The 12,734-nt window shown below is 36.2% G+C and overlaps 2 protein-coding genes across 3 annotated transcripts in view; one reads left to right on the top strand and one right to left on the bottom strand.

The window, feature by feature from the left end:
- Positions 1-4,986, bottom strand: part of LOC117982831 (kinesin-related protein 4-like) — a 32,871-nt gene extending 27,885 nt beyond the window's left edge. For both annotated transcript variants that reach the window (XM_034969264.2, XM_069499217.1), the window contains exons 1-3: positions 4,656-4,986; positions 4,271-4,505; positions 3,153-3,306 (exon numbers count right to left, since the gene is read on the bottom strand). In XM_034969264.2, the coding sequence (XP_034825155.1) occupies positions 3,153-3,306; positions 4,271-4,505; positions 4,656-4,806 (540 nt within the window). In that variant the 5' untranslated portion in view covers positions 4,807-4,986. The remainder of the gene's footprint in view (positions 1-3,152; positions 3,307-4,270; positions 4,506-4,655) is intronic.
- A 142-nt stretch (positions 4,987-5,128) lies between these two features.
- Positions 5,129-10,897, top strand: Rbm13 (RNA-binding motif protein 13). Its single transcript, XM_034969508.2, has 8 exons — positions 5,129-5,279; positions 5,362-5,408; positions 5,488-5,631; positions 6,230-6,412; positions 7,118-7,247; positions 8,040-8,237; positions 9,845-9,916; positions 10,787-10,897. The coding sequence occupies exons 1-8, from the start codon at positions 5,265-5,267 to the stop codon at positions 10,883-10,885; spliced, it is 888 nt and encodes a 295-aa protein (XP_034825399.1). The 5' UTR covers positions 5,129-5,264; the 3' UTR covers positions 10,886-10,897.
- The last annotated feature ends 1,837 nt before the right edge of the window (positions 10,898-12,734 follow it).

Below are 12,734 nucleotides of genomic sequence, written 5' to 3'. Positions count from 1 at the left end.
TTTTGGTATTGATTTCATGGTGTAGTCCTGTTGTCCCCGTTATCCATATCCCCGTTAACGGGGACATCGGGATTTGAATTAAATTATTAAAAACTTATCCCGTTGTCCCCGTTGTCGTTTCTGTTTAACGGGGACAACAGTATTTGAATAAAATTATTGAAAATCTATCCCGTTGTCCCCGTTCTCTATTCCCCTTCAACGAGGACTGCGGTAAATGAATAAAATTGTTAAAAACTCTTTCCGTTGTTTCCGTACTCTGCCCGCGTTAACAGTATCGAGAGTCAATTCCACAGTCTTACGGAATCTTGCTATGGGGTAAAGCAGCAGATATTGGAAAAAATTTCGTATTACAAAAAAGGGCAATACGTGCAATTTATAATTTAAAACCGCGCGATTCCCTAGGGGAGAAATTTAAGGAAATAGATATTCTTATAGCAGCTTCTCAATATATTTACAATAATATAATTTTTGTTAGACATAACATTCTCCGTTACAAAAAAAACGGTGATTTCCACGACAGACAAACTAGGAACCGTAATAAACTTGCAACTCCTACGCTTATCTAAGATTTCTTTTACGAAAACATAGAGGTTTTTTTACAGAGGTAAAATTGGAGTTAAAAGGTTATATGAAAGTCCTACGTTTTTGAAGTTACAGGTATGAAAATCGCCAATAGGCTTGAGTTATTTTGGAAACTCCCCTCTTAAGGTTGGTAGAATAGGAGATGAAATTTTGTAAGCGAATATTCTTTTAAGGGGTAAGTTTTTGTGTCAAATGTAATGTAAAAGTGCTTCTGTAAACAATGTAAATTGTTTATAGAAGCACTATTATTATGTATTAAGAAATAGACGGAATGACACACTTTTTAAACCTTCGTGGTTTTTTGCTGTGTCTAAATTAGATTTGTTAAACATTCTTTATGTTGGTAATTTAAAAAAAAAAGTATCTGATAAAGAAAGATTTTGCGAAAATACACTCCTAAGGGGGTGAAATGGGGGTTGAAAGGTTACATGAAAAACTTATGTTTTTGAAGTAAGAGATATGAAAATTGGCATTTAGGTATTCTGGGTTCTGTGCCTTAAGGTTAGTGACGCCTTTTGCAGCGGGAAAATTTCTGATCTCATGAGAAACCAGAAATTTTACGCGGACGAAGTCGCGGGATTATCTAAAATGATTTATACAGATTTTATTATTTAAAGCTAGTAACCTAAATGACAGTTTTCACGTCTCTAACTTCAAAAACATAGGACTTTCATACAACCATTGACGCCCCTTTCATCCCCATAGGGGGGAATCTTCTTATCTGATACCTACCCCCTAGAAAGAACTTACGTTTCAAATTGCAAGTTAAAATAAAAATATTTAAAACTTCTCTATAAAACTATTTTACCACCCTTACGAGGGGAATTTCCCAAACTGACTTATACAGATTTTTATTATTTAAACTTAATAACCTAAATGTCAATTTTCACTTCAGTGAGTGAGTGATATTTCTATATACACGGTGAAATTTTAGTGTTTGTCTTCCCGCAGCAGAACGATTTGCCCTCAGTAGTACTATGGAAATTTTGAGTTAAACTTAAAAAATACAAATGTTTTTGTCTTGAAATAATTTTAAAAAATCAACAACTCTAAAGTATGAGAAACAGTAGTACCTCCCTAGATGTAACGTGAATAGTGGGTAGGTACATCCACTCGAACCGCGCTGTCAATAAAGTGAAAAAGTTTCGAGTAAAATAAGCTCTCGCGCGTAGTGATATGGCATAAACTAGCGTGCACGCACGTGGTATCACTATTGGTTCGAGGTCTCTCTCGAGGTCTTTTCTCGATTGTAAATTTGTCATTTTTGACTCTAATAATTTTTTATATTTATAAATCGATTGTAATACCACAACACAGTCATTTTGTTTTGGGGAAAACAACCATTAAAATTTCAGCGTGTATATGTCGCAGGTATATTGTCAAAGCAGTGATATTATAATTTCAGTAGTGATATTATAATTAAACGGTAGATTGTCAATCGACTTCATTTCTCAAAATTTAACGGTCTGGTTTTAGTGTCATTGTAATGTCACGGGGACACTATAGTGATATTGTAAGACAATGATATTTTGACAATTTGCTGGTCATTATGAGGCTGTCTCTGATTGGCCGTTTCGAATGTCAATTTTGCAATCATAGAGTTATAAGTAAAAAATCACAAACTATTGTACTAATATCATAGAAAGTAATAAGACACTTTTCTGGAGGAGGACTTTTTTGACCAATCAGAATGCTCGACGTCTCTCACTGCCAACTTCACTCATAATAAATAAATAATGAATAAATAAATAAATATCTTTATTTGCAAAAAGATTTGGCACATACGACTTTGACCACTGGCTCCCAAAGAAGTAGAAACTGTGTCATGGGAGCCAGTAATATACCTAGATTTATTATAATGTCGCTATAATGATCCCGTGATATTACAATACCACTAAAACCAGGCCGTTAAATTGTAAAAAATGAAGTCGATTGACAATCTACCGTTTAATTATAATATCACTACTTTGACAATATACCTGCGACAGATATAAGAAGAAGAAGATAATTTAAAGCTAAACACCTCCGTGTTTATGGTTTTTACTAAACGATTTCATTACAGTGAAAAAACTGTGTATATGGTACCTAGGTACTTAGTTTAATTAAATAATAATGTCGACTCTCGGATACTGTCAAAGGGGGCAGAGTACGAAAACAACGGAAAGAGTTTTTAACAATTTTGTTCATTTACCGCAGTCCCCGTTGAAGGGGAATTGATAACGGGGACAACGGGATAAGTTTTTAATAATTTTATTCAAATCCCGATGTCCCCGTTAAACGGAAATGACAACGGGGACAATGGGATAAGTTTTTAATAATTTTATTCAAATCCCGATGTCCCCGTTAACGGGGATACGGCTAACGGGGACAACGGGACTACATGGATTTCATGATTTATCAACTTGTGCCTGTAAATTTTAAATTTTACTGGTAAATCAACATTTTACAGTAACATACTTTAGCATTATTATGTGGCCTGAATTGACACAAGTTACTTTTTGAGTTCTCATGGCATTTTTAAATATTCACAGACACAAAGTTGCAGCCATTATCTAGTAAAAACAAATTACCTTTCTCATGACTTCAAGGACTTCTTCAGGGGAGGTGGTTACTTTCTCTGTTGCATCGACTCTTACACCTTGAAAGCTATCATGAATTTTGACGCGTTTCTCAATATTTAGCAAGTCTATTAATGTTTCATTGTATATCTCTACATAAGACACTCTGAAAAAAAGCATTACTCAATTTAGGTTATATATATATAAAAGGAAACGCTGACTGACTGACTGACTGATCTATCAACGCACAACTCAAACTACTGGACGGATTGGGCTGACATTTGGCATGCAGATAGCTATCATGACGAAGGCAACACTAAGGAAGGCTTTTTGAAAATGCAATCCTTAAGGGGGTAGAAAATTTGTGTAGTCAACATGGATGATTTTATCCATAGTACAAAATTTATTTAAAAATACGCCATCAAAAATATATTTAATTAGCTATGCCCGCGACTTCGTCCGCGTGGACTACACAAATGTCAAACCCCTATTTTACCCCTTTAGGGGTTGAATTTAAAAATTCTTTCATAGTGGTTTCATTCTTTCTGTCTACGCCATAACAGCTATCCGCATGCCAAATTTCAGCTTGATCCATCCAGTAGTTTGATCACTGCGTTGATAGATCAGTCAGTCAGTCAGCTTTCCCTTTTATCATATATAATTATAAATAAAATAAATAAAATAGCCTTTATTCTCTGATACAATAATTATACATCTTATATTACTAACTAACCGTATTACTAATTTCTTATTTCCTATTATTTAATTATCCTATCCTATATAATTTATTCTAAAAATTGGTAACACCAGCAATTTACAGATCAGGTTGTACTCTTTGGACATAGGCCTCCTCTAGACTTCTCCATTTTTTCCTATCTAACGCCAATCCGCGCCAACCCTTTGGCAGGTCATCCTCCCATCGTCATCCATCATATATAATTAGATTACAATATATTTCTAGCTAAGACATGGTGGAAACTTAATCCTTTTATTAGTTCGGACACATTATAACATGCAAGATAGCACTACAAGCAGGAGATTTTATGGGAGTTTCACCATATTTGAATAAGAAAACTTTACATATTCTGATTATTGTAAGAATTTATAGTCAGATGTATAGCAGTAGGTACCTCACTAAAAAATCTCGGCCAGGTACATTTTTGATTATGTCAAACAGATTTAGAACAGCCAGCGGTATAATGCCCGGTGACTCGTCAGTGCCAGTCATGGTGTAGGTCTTGCCTGATGAGGTCTGGCCATAGGCGAAGATTGTGCCGTTGAAGCCGGCCGTCGCAGCCTCAACAATTGGCTTAGCAATATCGTTATATACATCGCTAGTTTTGGATCTCTCGTCATAAACTTTATCTTAAACAAGTAAAAACATTAAAAGTGCATGAAAATACTTCTCTGGCCTTGATAATGACGTAAATTAGGCACATATTTGGAAGGCTTTGCTTTGCAAACAACCTTTTCGGCGATCCACTCACCGGCCGAATATTGGCCAAAAATACTTACCGAATGTAAAATTCGGTCCAGTTTCCCTACCATTTTGATCTATCTGAATAAGAGCGTTATTAATTACGCGCCATTGAAGTAAAAGCTTGTCTTCTATCTCGCGGCGAATCAAAGGCCGGACTTTTACAACTACTTTGATATTGTCACTCATGTTACTTAAGATTATGTTGGCCTATTTATGTAATTTAATATTTATTTCTTCAATATAATATGACATAAATACGTTTAATATACATTTTTCTTAACAATTTTAACTCAAATTTATTTGCCACTTGCTCCAAGTTATCACATCACACATCACCGACAAAAAAGCAAGCATCAAAAACACCAAAAAACACTTTGCCAACGGTTTTTTAATTTTTAATTTATCTTGACAGACACAGAGTATACATTATATATTATTTTATATTTGACAGACACAGACAACTTTGCTAGTATGAAACCTTTGTGAAACCATGAGAGTGATCTGTGCTGTGAAACCTACCATAGAAACCAATCACAGAAAACGTAGTGATTATATTCTCTTTGGTCATTCTGTCATCTGTGTCGGTGTCGTGGTGCGTGTAATAATAAGATTTAGATATAATATTTTTGTTCAATTAAATCAAAATGCAACATGACGATGTAAGTAATTCATCAATTAATCTTCTTATCATGCCTTAGTCCAATTGTGTTTACAGTTAAAAGAAAACTTTGTCATTTATAGGTTGTTTGGGCGATTATCAATAAAACGCATTGTTCCCATAAAGTAACGTAAGTACAGAAACTGTTCTATGATAAAACTATTTTATGAACATTTTACAAAGTTTAAAAGCGAGTTTTCATGTTTCAGAACCAAGACGCAGCACTTTTGTCGCAATGAATATAACCTCACAGGTTTGTGCAGTCGATCGTCATGTCCACTCGCAAACAGTAAATATGCTACCATTAGGGAAGAAAATGGAATCATTTATTTGTTTATGAAGACGGCTGAAAGGTATACAGTTTATACAATACAGTTTAAGTACTTACCTAATTTATTATTCAAATTAATATTAGACGCAGCGTTGGAAGACCCCTACTAGGTGGGCGGACGACATCAGACGAGTCGCAGGGAGCCACTGGATCCAGGCGGCGCAAGACCCTGGCGTGTGGGAGTCCCTACAAGAGACCTGTGTCCAGCAGTGGACGTCTAATGGTTGATGATGATGATGAATATTAGTATTATGTAGAACTAGATGATTCCCACGACTCCGTCACGTACGTTTCGGTTTTACCCGTATCCCATGGGAGCTCTTTGATTTTCCGGAATAAAAAGTAGCCTATGCCCTTCCCTGGATTCAATTTTGTCAAAATCAGTTAAACAGATGGGCTGTGAAAACCTAGCAGACACAGACAGACACACTTTTGCATTTATAATAATGATATTAGTATGGATTGGTTTGAAGGATCTTTGAAGTGGGAACACTGTGCATTATTATCCCAAAATAAACCCCAACTCTATTATCTATAATAGATTAATAGAAGGGATCACATTTACATCTGCTGACTCAATGATGAGAGATGCAGAGATAATAATATTTTGCTATTTTTAGAGTAATGTTTCCAGCCAAACAATGGGAAAAGGTTAAATTGTCTAGAAACTTTGAGAAGGCCATCTATCAAATAAACGAAAATCTACTATACTGGCCGGCCTTCATCAAAGCAAAATGCAAGCAAAGATTTGTGAAGATAACACAATACTTAATAAGAATGAGGAAACTCAAGCTGAGAAGAGTGTAAGTTAAATGTTAATTATTTAATTTATGAGTGCATGTAAGAAATTAACTTACTAACTAAATTAACTTTAACAGTGAGGACAAACATTGTGAAGAAATTAGCCTGCAAGTTTTCCATAATGTTTTCATAGGTGTATTAACCCTGCTAATCCACATTAAATCAGTGTGGTGAACTATGGCCCAAATGCTTCTCATTCTGAGATTGGACCTGTTCTTAGTAGTGGGTCGGCGAATCGATGAAATGATGAAACTACATGAAGCCAAAGAATTTTAAAAAGTTATTAAAAATGGATTTTTGATTTATATAGATATAGATTTATATAGCATTCATACAAAAATAAGCTAAAAGAACACATTTTTTTGCATTAAAAGAAACTTGTTTAACCTGTTAAAAATTCAGGGTGTGCTTTTTTTAGTTTAGTATTTTTATTTGGTACTATTTATTATTTTAGTAGCTGATGTCTGTGACTATGTTCGCGTGGATTTAGTTTTTAAGAATCCCAAGGGAACTCTTTGATTTTCTGGGATAAAAATAGCCTGTGTCATTCACCAGGTTTTTAACTATAACCATGCAAAAAATCACGTCGATCTGTTGCTCCATTGCGACGTGATTGAAGGATAAACCAACAAACAAACACTTTCGCATTTATAATAATGGGGTAGTGATCTTTAATTACATAATTTAAAATTGTATACAATGTACAGGAAAGAGTTAGTTCCAATACAACGCAAGATAGAGAGACGTGAGCGACGTAGGGAGGAGAAAGCTTTGGTTGCGGCCAGGATTGATAATGCTATAGAGAAACAACTGCTAGAGAGGTTAAAGAAAGGAACTGTGAGTATGAAAATTTAATTAAAGCCTGTTGGATAACAAAAAAATTATCAAATCAATTCAGAAATCTCAGTCAAATTGTACATAAATCTAAATATATAAAGGAAAACGTGACTGACTGATTGATCTATCAATGCATACCTCAAAATACTGGACGGATCGGGCTGAAATTTGGCATGTAGATAGCTGTTATGACGTAGGCATCCACTAAGAAAGGATTTTTGAAAATTCAACACAAAGTGGTGAAATAGGGGTTTGAAATTTGTGTAGTCCACGCGGACGAAGTTGCGAGCATAAGCTAGTCTTTTTAATAAAAGTTGGCAACCCTAGAGTCAACCCTAAAGTGTTTAAACACACCATGCCGAAAATACGTAACCGAAGTTCCGTGGCTGATTTTAATAGAGAAATGACGTTGGCTATAACGCGACGTAATTTCGGTTTGGTGTGTCATCAGTAATTTATAATACACTAGCTTATGCTCGCGACTTCGTCCGCGTGACAAATTTCAAACCCCTATTTCACCCGCTTAGGGGTTGAATTTTCAAAAATCCTTTCTTAGCGGATGCCTACGTCATAATAGCTATCTGCATGGCAAATTTCAGACCGATCCGTCATGTAGTTTGAGCTGTGCGTTGATAGATCAGTCAGTCAGTCAGTCAGTCACCTTTTCCTTTTATATATTTAGATTACAGGCGTAGTCACGCTGAACTTCGGTGGCGTATTTTCAGTATAGTGTGTTTAAACACTTAGGCATTCACGTTTAATATTTTTTAATGCATCATATCTCTTTCACAGTACAATGACATTTACAACTTCCCTCAAATGGCCTTCGATGCTGCCCTGAAAGCTGAAGAAGTTTCCAGCGAGAGCGAGAAATCAGACGATGAAGAAGAAGTTGAGAGAGAGATGGAGCCAGAGTTAGAAAGAGAACTGCGGAAGAATATTGAGGAAGTTGACGAGTTTGTTGAAGCTGACAGTGACATGGATAGTGATGTAAGTGATTGTTATTCATTTATTGGCAACTAGATGATGCCCGCGACTTCGCCCGCGTGGATTTAGGTTTTGAAAATTCCGTGGGAATTCTTTGATTTTCCGGGTTAAAAAGTAGCCTCTTGTCCTTCCCTGGGATGCAAGCTATCGCTGTACCAAATTTGGTCAAAATCGGTTGAACGGATGGGCCGTGAAAGGCTAGCAGACAGACAGACACACTTTCGCATTTATAATATTAGTATGGATATTATTTTTATAGAATAGAATAGAATAGAATAGAATAATGTTTATTCGAGGTATATAGGTGGTACATGGTGTAGGCAATATCGTCCTGTACAGCAGTGCAACACCTCGAACAGGTAGGCCACTCAGCTTGTGTTGAGACGTCGGGCCCCTCAGACACAAACCTCTAGAGCAAATATCTGAGGTACCAGATGCCCCAACGCTGATTTTCAGTGACCGCCTTTTAAATATTACCTAAACGTCAGTGGCATAGAATATATAAAGTTGGCGAGTAAATGGATAAATAAAATAAAATAAAGTGTTTACAGTTTTTAAATTTAAAGTGATATAAAAGAAGAAATAAGAAATAATTATAATAAGCTCTCTGTAGGCATTGGAGATGTCTCTCAACTAGTGATAGTCTTGATATATCATAATAGTGGCGTGGGACATGTCCTACGTAAAATAAATAAATTCATTTCATTTCAAGTACAAACTTTTTAAAAACCACAATTTTTTTTTTGAAAAATCCTATTACATAGGATTATTTAAATCATAAGAAATCGTGGGAATGAGTTGCCGGTACGATGCCGTGTAGAATCCAAAGGGGCATGGGTTTAATAAAAAAAAACTGCCACATCCCTTCTAGGTTAGCCCACTTCCATCTTAGACTGCATCATCACTTACCACCAGGTGAGATTGGAGTCAATGGCTAACTTGTATCTGAATTTAAAAAAGTACAGTTCTAGTAAGTAATATTGTAAAATGGATGATATTGTACATGTGGGAACTATCATTTTCTGGGATAAAAAGTAGTCTACGTCAGACCCTGGGATGCAAACTGTCCCTGCACCAATTTTCATCAAAATCGGTTAAGCTGATGAGCCATGTAAAGTTAAGTCAGACACACACTTTATTATTAACTAGCTGATGCCCGCGACTCCGTCCGCGTGGATTCACGTTTTTCAAAATCCCGCGGGAACTCTTTGATTTTCCGGGATAAAAAGTAGCCTTTGTGTTAATCCAGGGTATAATCTATTTCTATTCCAATTTCAGCCAAATCCGTCCAGTAGTTTTTGCGTGAAGGAGTAACAAACATACACACACACACACACTCAGACACACATACAAACTTTCGCCTTTATAATATTAGTGTGATATAAACAGCTGCGCGATTGCGGTAGAATGACAGCTCCAATGTCACGATCGCAATCACCCCTGATTGGTTGACGCTCGCTCACCATTGGCTACTATGCATTGTTGCAACAAGAATAGCACAAATTCAGCCAATAATAACAATTGAGATTGTAATAATGATTGGTACAGGTTTTACGAAATCGGCCTACAGTATGGATATATAAATTAATGGAATATATCAATGTTTCCAGGATAGTGAGTCTGGCAGAAAGGAACATGCTGATGTTGGAAGCGAATTTGAATCAGAGACCTCTGATATTGAGGTTAGTAAGAAATTGATTGATTGTTTAAACTTTGTAATTGAGATTTCATGACAACCAAGTCCTAGTTCTAGCAGGCTAGGCTCACTTATGTTGAAATCTATACAGCGCACTTTGACTCTGCTCACACTGAAGACACTTAAAACGAGACAGATTTATATCGCTGGCATGAGTTTGTCTCGTTTTGACTGAAACTTAAGTCTGAGCAAAGTCAAAGCACGCTCTATATATCTGAGCCTTAGTCACGTGACTTAGGGCCTAACATGCGCCCCGCGAGAAAATTTTGTCTACGCATTATCTCGTGTTTCTTCATACAAATAAGACGAGTAAATGCGTAGACATAATTTTCTCGTGGTGCGCATGTTAGCCTAACTGGGATATGTATACTTACCTACAGCAGCTCTAGTTCCCCTTTGATCTCATAAGAGAGTAAAAGATACCATAAGTGCCAAGGTTGCCATAAGTGTCTGGCAATGCATGACGTGGTTTTTAATACTATTCCGAAGAAAAAAATTAGACTTCATACTTTGACGTAAGATTTTTTACACCTTTATAACCTACTAGAGGATGCCCGCGACTTCGTTGTACCAAATTTCATCAAAATCGGTTGAACGGTTGGGCCGTGAAAAGCAAGCAGACAGACAGACAGACACACTTTCGCATTTATAAAATTAGTAAGTATGGATTATCTCCCAAAGCCACCATGATCCAAACTTCACAGTCCCTGATCGTTCCTCCCAGTGTTGGGGACAATACGCAGATAAACTTTCAGCTTTTATAAAATAACGAAAGTGTGGCGCGTGCTGGCTCTTAGTCCATTAGACTTAGAGATTGTGTACGACAGAATAATATTAAAATTAACCTATTTTACAGGATATATCGGTGAAGATAGCAAGCAAGAAGCCTCGCGTTGAGATCGAGTACGAAACAGAACCAGTTGCTAGTGTGTCGAGAAAGAAAATAAAACTTTGATACAACAATTAACTATTTCTTTTCATTTCATCATCATCATCATGATCAACCCATCACTGGCTCACTACAGAGCACAAGTCTCCTCTCAGAAAGAGAAGGGGTTTTGGCCATAGTCTACCACACTGGCCATGTGCGGATTGGCAGACTTCACACACCTTTGAGAACATTATGGAGAACTCTCAGGCATGCAGGTTTCTTCTCGATGTTTTTCTTCACCGTTAAAGCAAGTGATATTTTAATTACTTTAAAACGCACATAACTCCGAAAAGTTAGAGGTGTGTGCCCGGGATCAAACCCCCCACCTCCGATTGGAAGGCGGACGTCCTAACCACTAGGCTACCACACCTTTTCATTTACATTTTATTAACTGTCTTTAAAAAAACTGGCCAAGTGCGAGTCAGACTCGCGCACCGAGGGTTCGGTACTAGGCTATTTTTTTCGATATTTTGCAAGATAAATCGAAAACTATATTGCATAAAAATAAACAAAGTCTGTTTTAGAATATACAGGTTAAGTCCTTTCATTATGATACCCCACATTGTATAGTTATCTTACTTTGAAAATTCACGGTTTTCGGATTTATTCCTTTACTTGTGCTACCTGCCAAATTTCATGATTCTTGGTCAGCGGGAAGTACCCTGTAAGTTTTCATGACAGACACGACAGACGGACAAACAAACAGACAGGCAACAAAGTGATCCTATAAGGGTTTCTTTTTTCCTTTTTAGGTATGGAACCTTAAGAATGGTATTACTACTAGTTGACTAGTCAACTACTCAGGACTAGGAGATTATAGAACACAAAATATGTGTGCGCAGGTGCACTGTATATTCCTTCACTCTCAAAGTTTGATGGGCAATCCGACACGATCGGAGAGATAAAGTGCAGGTCCGAGAAGTCTCGCTTTACGTGCTCAAACAATGGGCTACTTGACTCATATCTAATTTCGTCCAATAAATCATTATTTATTATAGTATTTTGCTTAAGACAACGAAATATATCAATAACAATTATTAAAAACGCAGGATGGATATATAAATCCAATTTTAAAAAATACAGTTTTTATTTTTATTTGAAACGCAGAAAACGCTGTCAGCCATGATGTGACGTCATTAAATATGTAAACAAAGAAATGTCATCCCTATGTCACGCGAGGACTAACGTAGTATCCATATATATAAAATTTAGAGTCCTGACTAACTTATATATCAACGCACAGCTTAAACATCTAAACAGCTGGTCCTAGATACATGAAATTTGGTGGGTGTGTTCTTTGTAGGTAAAGAGAAGGTATCCACTAGGAAAGAATTTTTTGAAATTCCACCCCTGAGTGGGTTAAATGGAGGTTTGAAATTTATGAAGTCCACGCGGGCGAAGTCACGAGCATAAGCTAGTTTTTATATATTTCTAAAAACTCATAGTAAACGTAAAAAAATATCGTTTTCTCTTTATAAATTGAATAAGTTATTACAACAAAGTGATCTTTGCAAAAATAAATTTGGGTTGAAGTCGTTAGTCATATAGGATCCCTTTAAGCAAGTCTTCGCGTGTTACGTATATTTATTTCACTGGGCACTCTAATCCACAACTTTCCTGTGGTCTTTATCGATGCGTTTTTTACATTCTCGGATGATACAATAACGAAAATTACTATATTTTTCATGTACACTAGTATAGAAGTCATGTTTATTAAACTTTGGGAGGTTATGCTGTTGTTTACAAATGCATGACGTCAGAGCACAGATAATCTATCGGCCAAACATGGCCGACAGTGTTTTCACCTGTCTAAGAAAAATATATTTTTAAATGAAAGTTTTACGGTTTTTAGGGCGCAAAAAAATATACCTAG

This window comes from Maniola hyperantus, chromosome 6 (assembly GCF_902806685.2).
Source record: "Maniola hyperantus chromosome 6, iAphHyp1.2, whole genome shotgun sequence".
NCBI lineage: Eukaryota > Metazoa > Arthropoda > Insecta > Lepidoptera > Nymphalidae > Maniola > Maniola hyperantus.
Note: the sequence above shows the minus strand (reverse complement) of the source record. Positions and strands in the feature narration are given on the sequence as shown.